The 17,580-nt window shown below is 40.5% G+C and overlaps 1 protein-coding gene across 5 annotated transcripts in view; it reads right to left on the bottom strand.

Moving 5' to 3' along the window:
- VPS13D (vacuolar protein sorting 13 homolog D) overlaps positions 1 to 17,580 on the bottom strand; it is a 275,651-nt gene that overhangs the window by 193,459 nt on the left and 64,612 nt on the right. For all 5 annotated transcript variants that reach the window (XM_030805963.1, XM_030805965.1, XM_030805966.1 and 2 more), the window contains 5 exons: positions 13,484 to 13,666; positions 8,236 to 8,458; positions 4,071 to 4,281; positions 968 to 1,139; positions 668 to 780 (listed from right to left, as the gene is read on the bottom strand). In XM_030805963.1, coding sequence (XP_030661823.1) covers positions 668 to 780; positions 968 to 1,139; positions 4,071 to 4,281; positions 8,236 to 8,458; positions 13,484 to 13,666 — 902 coding nt within the window. The remainder of the gene's footprint in view (positions 1 to 667; positions 781 to 967; positions 1,140 to 4,070; positions 4,282 to 8,235; positions 8,459 to 13,483; positions 13,667 to 17,580) is intronic.

Raw genomic sequence — 17,580 nt, 5'->3', positions numbered from 1 at the left:
TTTAATTTTTTGTAGAGACAGGGTCTCTATGTTGCCCAGGCCAGTCTGGAATTCCTGGCCTCACGCAACCCTCCTGCCTTGGCTTCCCAAAGTGCTGGGATTACAGGCCTGAGCCACTGCGCCTAGCCCCTAACTTTGAAAATGTTGGCCAGCAAGGCATCAATGCTGCACATCAAGTGGTTCTGCATCTCCCACCCCGTAACTACTCAGACACACAGCAAGACAGGACTTTCTGACTCCATCACCCTGTGTGGGACCACATTTTAGCTCCACGAAGTCTGCCAGAGCATTTAGTTGCCATTCAAGACCATTCAGAGCTCATTTTCTCTCCGGCACATCAAAACACTAGCCACTCTGTCACCCTAAGCGACTATAACGAGTAGAGCAGCCTGAGACCCACAGTGGTCACAGAGTATGAGGGAGAAAAAGATCTTCACTGTTTTAAGTCACTGATACTTTGGGGTTGTCTGTTACTACAGCATAACCTAACCTATGTTGACTGACAGAGCATCAACCTAAACTTTTCAAAAGCACTGTGTATATCAACCAAAAGACACTCTGCAGACAACATTCCATCACTCTGCAACCTCTGCTCTGTGTCAATGCAGAACATGTGTACTATGTGGATACTGTTACTAACAGTATAATAACATAATAAAAAGCATACCTGGCTAGGGACCCAGTACCTTCTTTTCTTTTTGGATCTTTAAGCTCCAGACTTACATTCACCATATCAATGAGGAAGCACATGCAAGTGTACACTTCTCCACTCAGGACAGTCTACAAAAGGAAAATGCCTGTCAATCCACAGCTGATGATGCCATCCTAAAAATAGGTTCATACGCCAAGAAATCTAATTTGCTTGTTGTTCCACCTTCTTTCTCCAGGTGAGTTTGAGGAATAGCTACACAGGGTGACCGTCAGCTGAGACTATGAGAGTTACAGAAGAATATAAGGTCTCACTCACATGAATTCTTGGATCTTGTAAATCATAAGGCCGCATAAATTCCTCTATCGGTTCTCCCAGGTTGTTCTCTAATAAGCCACGTATCAGCTTGTATTTATACAGATCCAGAGAGCAGTGGACTGAGGAGAGATTGCCATGGATAGATATGTCTGGCACAGTATGACTTATTTCTCTAAGAAAAAGAAAAAAGATCACTTACACAAACAAGTCATAACTTAACATTGATATAGCTCACACCCAAATAACGGGGCTAAAATGTACTCACCTACATTATCAAGTAGGTAATTCCTACTTCCAATGACAAAATGTACTCACCTACATTATCAAGTAGGTAATTCCTGCTTCCAATGACAAAAATTTCATGTAGCTCCAAATGAAGCAAGTTAATATGACTGTCATGCTTCAACTATAAAAAGCCCCTTTTCTCCCAAAATTTACATTTAGAAAATCCTCAAACCAGGCCAGGTGTGGTGGCTCACACCTATAATCCCAGCACTTTGGGAGGCTGAGATGGGAGGATCACTTGAGCCCAGGAGTTCCAGACCAGCCTGGACAACATAGTGAAACCCCATATCTACAAAAAATGCAAAAATTAGCTGGGCATGGTGGTGTGCACCTGTGGTCCCAGCTACTCAGGAGGCTGAGGTAGGGGGTTCACTTGAGCCCAGGAAGTCAAGGGTGCAGTAAGCTGTGATCGTGCCACTGTATTCTCACAGAGTGAGACCCTGTGGGAGGGAGAGAGGGAGGGAAGGAGGGAGGGAGGGAGGGAAGTAGGGAAGGAGGGAGGGAGGGAGGGAGGGAAGGAAGGAAGGAAGGAGGGAGGGAGGGAAAGAGGGAAGGAGGGAAGGAAGGAAGGAAGGAAGAAGGAAGGAAGGAAGGAATGAAGGAAGCAGGAAGGAAGGAAGGAAGCAGGAAGGAAGGAAGGGAGGGAGGGAAAGAGGGAAAGAGGGAGGGAGGGAAGGAAGGAAGAAGGAAGGAAGGAAGGAGCAAGAAATGGAGGGAGGGAAATCCTTAAACCTAGTATGAGCTAACTAACTAATCTATTAATAAGGACAAGCTCATGAGACTCACAAAGAGCTTAAATATTACAGTTGGGAAGGCAATAAAGAAAAGATGCAAAGATCTTTATTTAACTCTTTGGATTTAGTGGTAACTAAAGGCAAACACCAGTGTTTCATACTGAGCTCAGATGGGACATTAGGATAAACTCTGAATAGGTTCATCATCTCAGCTGGGATGGACAGAAGTAAAGTTGAAGAAGGGGAGGGGCACACATCTATACCACATCTCAATACTAAAAAGCTTTCTCTAACCTCCCATGGGTGAACCGGGCATCGTGAATCCTACAGACACTATGCTCTAAGTATAGAGAGGGCTAGTGTTTGAAATGGCAGAGGTATATAAAAAAAATTGTTCTGTCTGCAGAGAAAAGCCGACATACAACAGAGTTTTAAAAGACAATGATGCAGTAACAAAGAAAAACAGAGACGGCTGACCAAGTGCCATCTCGGGTTGCTGTGTGTGCAGTATGAGACTGACAGGACACCTTGCATTCAGCATCACCTTCTATCAGGCCTAACAGAATACAATTATCTGCACAGAAACACTAATGGGAGTGGGGAAAGTTTAGATAAGCTGAATAGGAAAGCTTTTTTTTTTTTTTTTGGAAAGCATTGCTTGAAAAGAAAACAAAGTGTTCAATTTCTAAATAATGAAGCTCCTCTTAAGACTGCTTAGCCAGTAAAACCAAATATAGCCCATGCCAACCATAACTGAACACCAGCCAGGGAGCACTTGAATAACACGTAAGACTGAAACACAAACATCCCAGTGAGAACAGCTAAGTTGTATCATTAATCCAGAGAGAAACTAAAAAAGCGACACTAAATGACTTGCCCAAACCAAGAACTGTGAAGGGAGTGGCCAAAAAGAAATTCAAATCATGCTCTATACAAATAATAAACCTGTTTTTCTTTATTTTTTTTTTGAGACTGAGTCTTGCTCTGTCGCCCAGGCTGGAGTGCAGCAGCTCAACCTCGGCTCACTGCAACCTCCACCTCCCTGATTCAAGCAATTCTCCTGCCTCAGCCTCCCCAGTAGCTGGGATTACAGGCGCACGCCACCATGCCTGGCTAATTTTTGTATTTTTTTTTTTAGTAGAGATGGGGTTTCACCATGTTGGCCAGGCTGGTCTCGAACTCCTGAACTTGTGATCTGCTGCCTCGACCTCCCAAAGTGCTGGGATTACAGGCGTGAGCCACCATGTGCATATGCCAAGGTGGGCATGCCAAGGCAGGTGGATCATGAGGTCAAGAGATCGAGACCATCCTGGCCAACATGGTGAAACCCCATCTCTACTAAAAATACAAAAATTAGCTGGGCGTGGTGGTGTGCACCCGTAATCTCAGCTACTTGGGAGGCTGAGGAAGGAGAATCGCTTGAACCCAGGAGGCGGAGGTTGCAGTGAGCCGAGATCTTACCACTACACTCCAGCCTGGTGACAGAGTGAGACTCCATCTCAAAAAAAAAAAAATCAAATCAAACATTAAATTAGAATCATCTGCTTAACTACCTGTATCCCTCAACAAAACATAAGTTCCTTCAAAGGAATTAGTTTCCTCTTTCATCATAGTAGCCCTCATGTTCAGCACACAGTAGGGACTCAATAAACATTTGTTAAATAGATGAAGAAGTAAGTGAATAACTAGTTCTTCCAAACTTATCTTAATAGCACTGATTTCCACGTTAAGATTCTGCTTATCATAGACAGTTATTCAGATATAAAACATTGGTTGGGCATGGTGGCTCATGCCTATAATCCCAGCACTTTGGGAGGCTGAGGCAGGCAGAACACCTGAGGTCAGGAGTTCAAGATCACAACATGGTAAGACCCCATCTCTACTAAAAATACAAAAATTAGCTGGGCATGGTGGCATGTGCCTGTAATCCCAGCTACTTGGGAGGCCAAGGCTGAGGAGAATCACTTGAACCTGGGAGGTGGAGGTTGCAGTGAGCCGAGATTGCGCCACTGCACTCCAGCCTGCCTGGCAGACAGAGCGAGACCCCATCTCAAAAAAAAAAAAAAAAAAAAAAAAACACTCACTTGTCCAAGTTCCTTTCCACCTGCAATTTCAGCCTACAAGGCTCGGTTAAGAGGCTTCCTCCTGTCTGTCGCACAAAATAGGAAGGGAAGATCAGATCTCCACTACTGTCCTCTGGTGCCTTGGAGTATTCTCTTGGATGTCTCTCTGCAGCAAAGATGTCCATGTCCTGGAGATCCACGACAATGCAATCCAGCAGGCAGACATGGTCTTCTACAAGGACCCAAGGAAAGAGAGGCAATGAAGAAAAGCGGACCCAAAAAGGGGTTGCACTAAACAAATAAAAAATGGAAAGCTCATTCTGTCTTTGAAAATGTTTACAGCTGCCTGCTTCCCCGCACTGGCCACTACTCAGAAAACTGGCTGTCCAGGAGTCTCCACTATGGCAGCCAGATCTCCTTATGCAAAGCTCCATGTGCTTGACACACTCTGCCCACCCGCCTCCACTCCAAGCACAGACCGCGTCACAGTTCTACAGTGTCTTATGCCCATGCTGTGACGACAACTGAGGCTGGGGGGTTGATGACTAAATCTGACTCCATATGCAATCCTTCCCCACACACAATGCTACCAAAAGGTTTACAAACTTTTCCCAGCACTAAAATTCTTTTTTCGAACAAATACTGCCACATGTAACCACTTCCATTTCCACTGACCAGATCCAAACCACCTTCATTCTTGCCTAGACCAAAAAGAACTCTCCTCCATTAGACCTGCATAATTCCATTCTAGCCGTCACAAAACCACTCTCCCCACAAAATACCTGAGTAATCCTTAAAAAAAAAAACAGTCCATAACATTCACTTATTTTATACACTTACTGGCTACGGTTAATCCAAAATTCTTTCTGTAAGCCAGGAGTGGTGGCTCACACCTGTAATCCCAGCACTTTGGGAGGCTAAGGCAGGCAGATCACCTGAGGTCAGGAGTTCAAGACCAGCCTGGCCAACATGGTGAAACCAGTCTCTACTAAAAATATAAAAATTAGCCAGGGGTGGTGTTGGGCGCCCAAATCCCAGCTACTCAGGAGGCTGAGGCAGGAGAATGGCTTGAACTTGGGAGGCAGTGGTTGCAGTGAGCCAAGATCACACCACTGCACTCCAGCCTGGGCAGAACAAGACTCTGTCTCAAAACAAAAAGTAAAAAAAAATTATTTCTGTAAAACTCCCCCAAATCCCTACAAGGCCCTGCACAAGCCCACTGCCTTCTTTCCCAAGCTCATTTCAAGCCATTCTCTCTCCTGCTCACTAGGCCTCAGGCTTACTGTCCTTTGTTACCCCCAAAATGCCAAGTTCTCTGCTGCCTCAACAGCCTTACAGGTGGCATGGCCCTCCCATCTCATCTAAATTCAGTCTTCTCTCTTCTTCTGTCTTTTCCGTGATAACATTTATTATAATCTATCAACATTTAAATGCTCAATGTCTTTTTGTCTTTTTCATTAGTCTATAAGTAGCATTATAGGAGGAGCCATGTCTAACAGCATGTTAATATACTAGGGAATAAAATATCATAACACCTGGCATTAAGTGGGCACTGAAAAAATGAGTTTATTAGTTAATTACATTGATAAATACATGGACTAGATAAAAAGTAGAGCTGATCTGCTAGAAGGGGGGAAGGAAAGTGAATGAAACAGGCTTTAGAGATTCTCTAGGGCAGGGGTCCCAAACCCCCAGGCCACGGATGGGTACTCACAGCAGGAGGTGAGTGAGCATTACCACCTGAGCTCTGCCTCCTGTCAGATCAGTGGTGGGATTAGATTTTCATAGGGGTGCAAACCCTATTGGGAACTGCCTAAGAGAAGGATCTAGATTGTGTGCTCCTTATGAGAATCTAATGCCTGACGATCTGAGGTGGAACAGTTTCATCCTGAAAACATCCCCAACCCTGTCTGTGGAAAAACTGTCTTCCATGAAACTGGTCCCTGGTGCCAAAAAGGTTGGGGACTGCTGCTCTAGGGTACTGCTATGGAATCCTAGGATTACATGGAAACAGTGTGAAAACCACTGTCTTAATGCAAGACAATGTATCATTAATAGTGAAATTTCAGAAACAAATAGCAAATCAGTAGGAGATACACTGTTAAAAAAGAGACATTATTTCTATAAAACATCCCAAATCACTTCTTAAAGGCATCCACCAATACATATGTAAGACTGGCCTTGTTTCTAATCATCACGGACGTCATAACATCAGCGGCGGCAGGCACCATATGCTGAATGGCCCTCAGGTGCAGCCCCCTCTGTGTTCTATATGTGCATGCAGACAGACTGGCAAGCAGTATCATGTTCAGTTACAATTCGCTTCTGGAGTCAGACTGCCAAAATTCGTAGTCCAACTCTTCCATTACTACCTCATAACCTTGGGCAAGTCAGGTTACCCAATCTCTGCAAGCCTTTGCCTCTTCATCTGTGAAAGCAGGGCGGATCATGAGGTCAGGAGATTGAGACCATCCTGGCTAACATGGTGAAACCCCATCTCTACTAAAAAATACAAAATATTAGCTGGGTATGGTGGCGGGCACCTGTAGTCCCAGCTACTCGGGAGGCTGAGGCAGGAGAATGCTGTGAACCTGGGTAGCAGAGCTTGCAGTGAGCCAAGATTGCACCATTGCACTCCAGCCTGGGTGACAGAGCGAGACTCCGTCTTAAAAAAATAAATAAATAAATAAATAAATAAATAAATAAATAAATAAATAAAAATTTAAAAAAATAAAACTCTACAGGAGTGTAATGTAAATAATGCATCATAATGTTTGGCACATAGTGTTTCACAACTACTACTATGGTGATGCAAATTATCCCGTTAAATGATCAACATAATTAAAACCACTTTCCTGTCACCTCTAGGACTATAACGTACCAGAGAGAGCTAACAACTCCTCGGATCTATGTAACAAGACACTCAGCAGCCTCTCTCAGCTAGTGTCCTGCATCTTGCAAAGTCTCATCACACTGGACTGATCTTTGCAGCTCATCATATTCTGCCTCCCTCTCTAGCAGCTCAGAGCAGCTCCCGCTTATCGGGCACATCACTCATCCAGAACACATTTAACAATAGAAAAGAGACCAGGCCCAGAGGCTCATGCCTGTAACCCCAGCACTTTGGGAGGCCGGGGCAGGAGGATCACTTGAGCTCGGGCGTTTAAGACCCAGCCTAGGCAACATGGTGAAACCCCATCTCTACAAAAAATACACACAAAAAAAATATTAGCTGGGTGTGATGACGCATGCCTGTAGTCCCAGCTACTCAGGAGGCTAAGGTGGGAGGATCAATTGAGCTTAGGAGGTCAATCTGCAGTGAGGCATGATCACAACACTGCACTCTAGCCTGGGAGACAGTGAGAGACCCTGTCTCAAGGGGAAAAAAAATACATAAAACCAGAAAAGCCTCCAAAATAGTGCTCTCATTTGGAATGACTAATTCTTATATTGGAGAGAAGAACACCAATAACCAGATGGTTCATGTCTTTTAAACTCTGTGCTACAGCATTTCTGTTGTTGCCTAACTTACGCTAATATTTTTTAATGTGTCCTTTTATATTTTTTAGAGTTAGTGGCTCTCAAGGACAGTGGCTGGGTAGTGGCTTGCAGAATGCAGGACTCTTTTTTTTTTTTTTTTTTGAGACGGAGTCTCGCTCTGTCGCCAGGTGGAGTTCAGTGGCGCATCTCGGCTCACTGCAAGCTCCGCTCCGGGTTCACGCATTCCTGCCAGCCTCTCGAGTAGCTGGACTACAGGCCCCCCACCCCGCTATTTTTATTTTTTAGGACGGGTTCACTGTCTCGATCTCTACTCGTGATTCGCCACCTCGGCCTCCAATCTGGATTACAAGCGTGACCCCGCCCCCAGACTCTTTCTACTTATACTATCACTATCTGGTGGCAACTATTTTCACCTATAAGAAAAAAGTCCTAATAGGCTATCTAAAAATCTCTTTAATTACACTGTATCTTGCTAATTTAACCCTACTGTAGAAGTCATCCAATGATAAATCTACACCTCAAACTCTTAAACCTTGCAAAGCAAAATCAAAATCTCATCATCATTAAAGAAATGCTAACTCTTTGTTAACATTTGCTTGAACACAATGCCCACCCCCTTCAGGTTCCTGAACAGTCCTGTGAATTTCCCCACCTTCAGTATTATGCAGCTTTTCTCCTCTTTTACCTGGACTACTGGACACTTGGCCAACAGACAGTGTGGGTTGTGGCCCTCGCTGCTTGGTGGAGGTACTGGGCACAAACTCACTCTTCAGGCTTCCTAGGCTCATTCCAGCAAGAGGCATCGTGAACTGCCCCTGGGAATGGGTTCCCCTGGGCTCCTCCGTGCTTGTGGTTTTCCTCAGACTGTGTTTGGGAGTACCTGTTGGGGAAGCTGAAGGCACAGATTCCTGGGAAGAAACAAAATAAAACTAGAATGCAGGAAATGGGAAGGGGGCAGCACTGGCAGTGGGACTCTATCTTTAATATCTCCAAAGTCCTATCCCAGTCCCTAGGGTGTTCAAAGACTCTGTAATACTTGTACTTCCCTCAGCCTCCCAGATCCCATAAACAAGAGGCTACCAGGATCATGACATTTACTGCCACAAAAAATTATCAGCAGAGATGTTACATATAGTTCAATACTTGCTGAAAACTTCTGCAGGAAGATACCATCTTTTGGCTCAAGAGCAAATGTGAAGATGCCAATTGCTTCAAGTGGTTTAATCAAGGTCAAATGCAGCAAAAGCAAGTCTCAGCTATATGATAGTTTGTTGCTTTGCTTTTGGGGAGGGGCATATTGTTTTAAGAAAACACATCTAATGGCAACATGGCTCCAATGTGTTTGTACTTTCTAGACATCTCCCCTCATGGGTTTACATTTCCCATCTAAGTAACTGTGGAAATGAAAACAAAATGGAAAACAAAAGAGGCGAGCCATTCCTATGATGTTTCTGCTCAAGGACATACAAATTAAGAAGGGCTAACAGAGAATAAAATAGATTCAGTAATTCTGTTAGAAATACTACTCTTTTCTTACACACTTAGTACCTTCATTCGGTTAATTGCTAACAGAGGAAAATCTATTTCACCAGAACAATTCAATAATTGACTTTTAAGCTTCCCAAGGCTTCTCCATGGAGGCCTCGGAGCTACATGTCTGCATGGCCCCCGCAGCATCATGGTTCCCATCTTGCCATTCTCAACTGCATCTGGGAAGAGAGGAAGGATGGCTCTCCCTCTAGGGCTGCCTTTATTTTGACTCATCTCAGCTTTGGAAAAGAATACAAAAACACTGCTCCCTTTCACAGTTCTCTCAAGGAGTAATTACAAGTAAAAGAAACTAGTTCTTGCTTTCTGCAATATTTTTTTTTTGCAAGGCAGATTACTAGGTAAATGTCATTATTTAAGTATTTCAACATTAAAACCTTTCCCTCTCGCTTAGTTTATTTAAACTCTGTAAAGTATTTGTTGCCCTTTCATTTGATTCATCTCTACATCCTCTCTGTAGTTGGTTTAAATAAATCAATGGCTTGAGAAGATTAACCCAAAGCTTTTCAAAGACACTGACTTAGAAATTGTGGTTTAAGCATAAGCTATGGTTGAGAAAAATGAAATAAAAGCATATGCAAAAAAACTCAATCTTGTACTCATTAAGACATGGATTTATGTAAAACAATTCCAAACACACAGGAGTCCTGGAACTCAAGGGCAAATAACCCCTCTCCAAGCTTTGATTTCAGGATTATTTCCTGTTCTTTAACCACTGGAATGCATATTAGACAAACCTCACACATGCAAATGTATTCAAGGGCAAATGCAAATACAAAATGATGGATGGTGAAGAAGGTAATTATTCATTTCATACAGACTGTAATCAATTATATTTAACTGTATGCATGGGGAGGTATACTTCACAGATACGTTTATCTGGTTACAAACACTTGAACAAACGACACACTCCAAACAGCCCTTATGGAATTCTACAGAACAATCACTGGTACCTAGTAAGATAGTTTTTCTAAGATTTAAGGATATAAAATAAGATCACCAAGAAAGTACTACTGAGGGCTAAAAAAAAAAAAAAAGAAATTCTTTTTAATGGGCTTTAAGAACAACTTCTTTACATAGTAGGGAAATAATTCAAACACTAAGAAAAAAAAAGTTAATAAGCAGGCTTTCTCAAGTAATGAGATATTTTAAAGGGTTGGTTTTAATTTTCTTTTTAAAGTATGTGAATGTGGATTGACTGCTGAATCCCATAAGGTTTTTCAGAATAGTCAGGTTGCAAAAAAAGCACATTATACCTTGAAGAAAAAGCGATCCTTGTATGCACTGCCACTTAAAATCAAATCCTCAAAAACAAATACAGGGAAATTTTTTTCATTAAAACGCTACAAACTCTGTGCTATTATTTGGCTTAAAAAATAGGAACCCTTTTGCAAAAATTTCTTAAGTATTTTGGCAATTCTTCTGCCAAGGCTAACTTCAGGGTCTGCTGGTAAATCCATATATAGATATATCTGATAAGGAAATTCAGTCCATTACCTTTTTAGGAAGGATAGAGAAACAAAAATGGTCCTGGTGAACTTGGTCACACGTTCTGGCTAGAAGTGATTTCCTCCTAAAAATTTTAGTATGGCCTCAAAGTAAAGATTTAACACAAACAAATGCAGTTATGCACCGTATAATGCCATTTCAGTCAACCACAGACCACATATACTATGATGGTCCCATAAGATTATAATGCAGTATTTTTATTGTATCTTTTCTATATTTAGATATGTTCAGATACACAAATACTTATCTTGGTGTTACAACTGCCTACAGTATTCAACACAGTACTGTGCTGTACAGGTTTGTATTCTAGGAGCAACAGGCTATACCATAGAGCCTAGGTGTGCAGTAGGCTAAGCCATTTTGGTTTGTGTAAGGACACTCTATGATGATCACAGAGCAAGCAAATCACCTAAGGATGCATCATTCTCCCAAGTATCTCCCTGTAGCTAAAGGACCATAACTGTATTTGGTCTCAGTCCCTCACATAAGAGTTTCCAAGACCCTTGGAATCTCCAGAGTGATAAAATGTCCTTGTGTATGTTAACGAGATAACTGGTGGCTAAAAGCCCCTAAATAGCTTTAGAATGGGGGTTGCTGGAAGTACAGGCAACTATGTGATTAGAGGGTTGGAACTTTCAGTTTCAGTGCCCAGGCCTCCAGGGAGAACAGCAGGGCTAGAGATTGAGTCTAATCACAAATGGCCAATGATTTAATTAATTATGCCCATGTAATGGGGGCTCCACTAAAAGCCTAAACAATGGGGTCCAGAGAGATATCAGGTTGGTGAATACATCCACAGTCCAGGAGATGGAGCACCCAATTCCATGGCACAGAAGCTCCTGTGTTCGGGACACTACGGGATCTCGCCCTACACACCTCTTCATCTGGCTGTATCCTTTATTACGGCCTTTATATTAAACCAGTAAATGTGTTCCCCTGAGTTCTATGAGCCACTATAAAATTACTGAACCTCAGGAGGCATTATGGCAACCCCAAGCTTATAGCTAGTCTGTCAGACATACAGGAGACCTGGACTTGTGATTGGTGTCTGAGTGGGGAGCAGTCTTTAGGGACCTGTGGGGTCTTATGCTAACTCCAAGTGGTTAATGTCATAATTAAATTATAGACAAGTTGGTATCTGCACAGTTGGAAAATGGTTAGTATGGGGGAAAACCCAACACATTTGGTGTCAGAAGCATTGGGAGCTGTTTCCTTTTATATGTAAAGAGCACAGCACTGGCTGATGTATAATAAGCATTCAGCAAATGGCAGCTATGTATTGCTATTTTCGGCAGTTTTTAAATCTTACAATCAAATCTTACATACATCTCAAAGGCCATCTCTCTCCCTATGTTATTAGCTATTATACTAAAAATAGGCATAAGTAGCTGGGAATTTCAGTAAGTGCTTTTCTGACACACTAAAACGAGTTTGCAAGGAATAAGCAAATAGACGGAAGAGCTGCTGTGGAAACCAGCAAGGAATGATGAAAACACACACCAGGAATGACAAGGCCTCATCTCTGGTTCCAGAAATGTCACTCAGTCTCCTCAGATGCAAAAATGGATGAAGGGGGACTAATCAGACCATCTAAAAGGTCCTCTCAGCTTTAAGGGTCTGTAAATTACTAGGTGTTTCTATTTTTATTGTTTATTCTCAAAGAATCCTAGTTTCCCCAATGTAAAACACAAATAACAACAGTCCTCATCCTAATTACCTCCAAACACTGTTATGAGAAATGGATAAGTCACAGCCATAAAAAAGAACGAAATCATGTCCTTTGCAGCAACATGGATGGAGCCTGAAGCCACAATTCTAACCAATTAATGCAGGAACAGAAAAGCAAATGCGGGCGGGCACGGTGGCTCATGCCTGTAATCCCAGCACTTTGGGAGGCCGAGGCAGGTGGAAAACCTGAGGTCAGGAGTTCGAGACCAACCTGGCCAACATGGTGAAACCTCGTCTCTACCTAAAAACATAAAAACTCGCTGGGTGTGGTGGTGGGTACCTGTAATCTCAGCTAATCAGGAGGCTGAGGCAGGAGAATTGCTTAAACCCAGGAGACGGAGGTTGCAGTGAGCCGACACGGTGCCACTGCACTCCAGCCTTGGCAACAGAGACTCTGTCTCAAAAAAAAAAAAAAGAGAAAAGCAAGTGCCACATGTTCTCACTTGTAAGTGGGAGCTAAACATTGAGTACTCATGGATGGACATAAATATGAGAACAACAGATACCCTCCTAAGGTTCTATAATTTGCGAAGAGAGCTCACAAAACTCAGGGAAACACATTTACTTGTTTAACGTCAACTGCTACAGCGGAGCGGGGGGTTGGGGGGAATGGGTCGGAAAACTACCTATTGGGTACTATGCTATCTGGGTGCAATATACCCATCTAAGAAACCTGCACATGTACCCCCTGTATCTAAAACAAAAGTTGAAAAAAAAAGGTGCCACAGTAATTTAAAACTGTAAAGCAATATACTGTATAAGACGTTATTATTAAGACATTTTTAAATGGCTTCAAGTAAACCATGGGCCAATCACATCCTCTGAAAAAAGCCACAGAGTCTAAAACGTTTATATTATACAAGGAATGCTTTTATATAAAGAAAGCATTATAAAAAGATGGAAGGTTGATTCCATTGGTTTGTTTGCTAAAACAAGTTACTACCTACATTTACTAAGAGTTATAATTTACACTACCTCAATTCATAAGGTTAATTGAAATATCAATAAAATGTCAAAAAAAATTCTTCAAGCCACATACCCTACAAAAGTAACAGCAATTATGGATCATCTTACAGCAGCATACAAATTTTTCAATTAGCGATCAAATACTAGCTGAACGGAAAAGGAAATGGATACTGATTGCTCACCTTATCTTGTAGGGAAAAGGTGCCAGGAAAACCAGCAAACAGAAACTTATTTTTGACTTTCAACTTCCCCAAATTTGCTACAATCAGATTATTTGATCTGGAACTTTCTGGGATCAGGAGAACAGGAGCACCAGCCTCAATATCCAGGAGAACCCGTGAACAGCGCTGGGCTTGATCTCTCACCTGAAAGAGGAAGGAAAACTGACTCAGAGGATAATTAATTCCCTAATTTTACCACCAAATAACCTCAGGTTCCCAAAAGTTTCGTGAGTTTATAAAACAATTAAAATCATACAGAGCATATTCTATGACCACCATGGAGTTAAATTGGAAATCAGTAACAAGAAGATAATGGAAAATCCCCAAATATTTGGAAAGTAAACTACACACTTCTAAATAACCCCTAGGTCAGAAGAAATCACAAGGGAAATAGAAAAATATTTTCACTAAAATGATAAGGAAGACATAATACATTAAAATTTGTGGGATACACTTAAAACAATGCTTAGAGAGAAATTTACACCATTACTTTAGAAAGCAATAAAGACTTAAAAATCACTAATTGAAAGCTTCCACCTTAAGAAGCTGGAAAAAGAAAAGTAAATTAAATCTGAAGTAGAAGGAAGAAAATAAAAAGCATAAGTCAATGATACAGGAAACCGACAATTAGAGAAAAATCAAACATTTATAGAATATGACTGCACCCAAAAACCACAGAACATACTTTTTTTTTTTTTTTTTTTTGAGACAGTGTCTTGCTGTGTTGCCCAGGCTGGAGTACAGTGGCACAATTCCAGCTCACTGCAAACTCCACCTCCTGGGCTCAAGTGAGATTCTCATGCCTCAGCCTCCTGAGTAGCTGGGATTACAGGCATGTGCCACAATGCCCAGCTATTGTTTGTATTTTTAGGAGAGATGGGGTTTCACCATGTTGGCCAGATTGGTCTCAAACTCCCGGCCTCATGTGATCCATCTGTCTTGGCCTCCCAAAGTGCTGGGATTACAGGGGTGAGCGTGCCCAGCCCAGAACATATATTCTTTATAAGAACAAGTGGTCTATTGGCTGAGAGTATGCCTCGGCCATAATACAGGCCTGAATAAGTTGGTTATTTTAAAAGATAAAACTAAGAAACCCCTGGCCACTTAGTAGCTTGGTTATCTTGGTTAAGTTGTTAAAGTCTCTGTGCCTCCATTTCCTTATCTATAAAATGAGAATAATAATAAGCCGTAAGTCCTACCTCAAAGAGGTGTAGGGATTAAATGAGACAATACACCCAAAAACTGAGGTGAAAATGTAACAGCTATTATTATTACCACATCAACACCATATCTTTTCAGTCTTTTTTCCTGTACACACAGCTATGTATTTATATATATACAGGCATCCTGACTAGCACTTACATCTTTAACATGCGTTCAGTTATATGTTAATGGAAAAAACACTGAATCATGAGCCAGACAACCAGGGCTAAGAGTTAACAACGTTTCCTCACTTATAAAATGAAAGTAACACATCTGTCGACCACCGCCTCATTAGGTATTATCATAACTAATTATCTTTTTTCCTTGATTATATCCTCTCACTGAAATATAAACTCCATGAAGGCAATGACCTTGGCTTTCTTGTTTTCCACTCTGTTCCTAGCACCTGGCAAGCTGCATGACACACTCATTCCTAAATTACTGAAGAAATGAACAAACAGGGTTGTTATAAGGATCAAATGAAATAATGTGTAGGAAAGCACTTTGAAAACTCCAAAGCATCATTAATACAAATAATTATTGCCAAAAGTACAGGCTACTTAATTCTGCTATCTCCATATTCCTACTATAACTGAGTCAAGGGAAGAATAGTAAGAAAAATAACTCCCTGATGGTCACATAGCTAATGGAAGCAAAACCCACACTCAAGATATTTGTCCCAAGATTTCTAACGCGCAGAATTACTTTACAATACCAGTTGCTAGGTGAATGAAGAAGTGTAACAAATATAAGACGTTACATGTAAAGTGGAAGGTATAGAAAAACTGCATCATACTTCTGGGGTAAAACATACGGGAAATAATTTATATTTGGCCAAATACATCTGGTACAACTGATACTCTTATTATTTCAAACATTAAGAATACAAAGAAATTCAAAGACCCACTGAATCATTATTTACAGACCTCAGAAAATGTAGGAATAAAAACCCAGCTACATGTCAAAAACACGTGTCACCAATACAAGGTGAAAGAAATTTAAATTTCAAACAAAATAGCCTCTTAATCTTATCGACAAATAAAAGTAGATCTTAGCTCTATATAAACCTAATTCAAACAGCTAGAATTAAAGATTCTTGAGAAGATCAGCTTCTCTTCAAAGCCTACATATTGAACAATGTTCAAAATAGAAAGACATTCCTTTAACCTCCTACTTGTCTTATATAATTTGATAAAGCAAAACTTTAGACTTATTGTTCAACTCTGCTTAACCCAGGAAGTTAAACCCAATTACTCAGTAATATACAAGTATCTCATTTCCTAACCCAAATGATTCACCACCATAAGACTTACCACTGTTTCAACCACACATGTAAAAATAACTGTTTTAAATGCACACAATAATTCTAACAGAAAACATTTAGCAGAGTTGTATTGAAAGTCACAAAAATGTTCATAACTTGGATAAAACAGTACCATTTGTAGGAATCAATACTATAAACATAATCCAAAAAGTGAAAAAAAAACTTCACTTCTGTAAAGATATTCATGGAAGCATTAGTCATAAGAATGAAAAGCTGAAAGCAATTTAAATGTTAAAAATAGGAAAATGGTTAAACTAATAGATTATATAGTTGCTACATAGGATATCTATGAAAAGCGCAAAGCAAGATGGAAAAAGATTCTAAAAAAGGCTAGGAAAAATAGCTGGATTCTAAAAGTGCATGTATAAAATTACTGTGTTTTACATACTTGATACACTGTATGCTATTTCTCAATCTAAATTATTTTATAAAAGCATATGCAGACCATAAATGTAATATCATTTTATATCAAATAAAAAGTCTGACAATAAGAGTGTTGGCAAAGATATGAATTAAAAGAAATTATTATACACTGCTGATGGGAGACTATCATTGAGACAGCTGTTTTGGAAAACGATCTGGCTTTATCTAGTGAAGATAAATGTGTGCACACCCTATGGCTCAATAATTCTACTGCCAGGTATCTCAGAGATCAGAGAAAGTCTCAAGTATGTGCATCAGGACTCATAGTACACAAGAGCTAAACACTGTAAACAGCCCAAGTGTTCCAAAGGAAAATGGATAAATCATTTATACACAGAATGAAATGCAATGGTGAAAATAAATGCTATTGTATGTAACAATATGAATGAATCTTATCAACACACTAACTGGGGGAAAAAGCAAGTCAAGGAACATTAACTACGGTTTAACACCATTTTTATAAAGATCACAAGCAAAGCAAAAGATACCATTTAGGAATTTTTTCTTTTTAATTTTAAAGGATCTTATAGACCCAAAAATCACTAGAGTGGTTACCCGAGGAGTTGACACGGGAACGGAATAGGGAAGGAACACAGCATATGCAGGCAGCTGTCTTCCTGATGTTTTAATTTTCAGTTACAGGTGGGTTCACAGATGTTCATCTTATTATTATACTCTGTAACATATATATATGCTACAGATAATCTTTTATAGGTGTAAAACACTAATTTTTTTTTGAGTTTTTAAAGAAAGAAAAAAAGGTTATATATTCCATGAGTAAATACATAGAAAAATGTATAGAAAAAAAAACAACAGAAACAAATTAAAACATGCTATAGTGCAGAGATACTAGTATGATTCTTTTTTCCAGATTTTCTATCATTTGATTATGCTACTTGTATATTTTTTAAAAATACATTCTCTGGAAGATACCCAGGAAACCGACAGCACTCATTGCTTCCAGGGTGAGAAACTAGACAGTTAGAGAAAAATAATTGAGGAGACTTTTCTCCAAATGCCCTTTTTCACTTTGCTACTGTACCAAATCAATATCTACCAAGTCAAACATTTTTTATTTAAATTAAAATGTAATTTTTAAAAATGCTGC

The sequence above is a fragment of the Nomascus leucogenys genome, chromosome 24 (genome assembly GCF_006542625.1).
Source record: "Nomascus leucogenys isolate Asia chromosome 24, Asia_NLE_v1, whole genome shotgun sequence".
Taxonomy (NCBI): domain Eukaryota; kingdom Metazoa; phylum Chordata; class Mammalia; order Primates; family Hylobatidae; genus Nomascus; species Nomascus leucogenys.
Note: the sequence above shows the minus strand (reverse complement) of the source record. Positions and strands in the feature narration are given on the sequence as shown.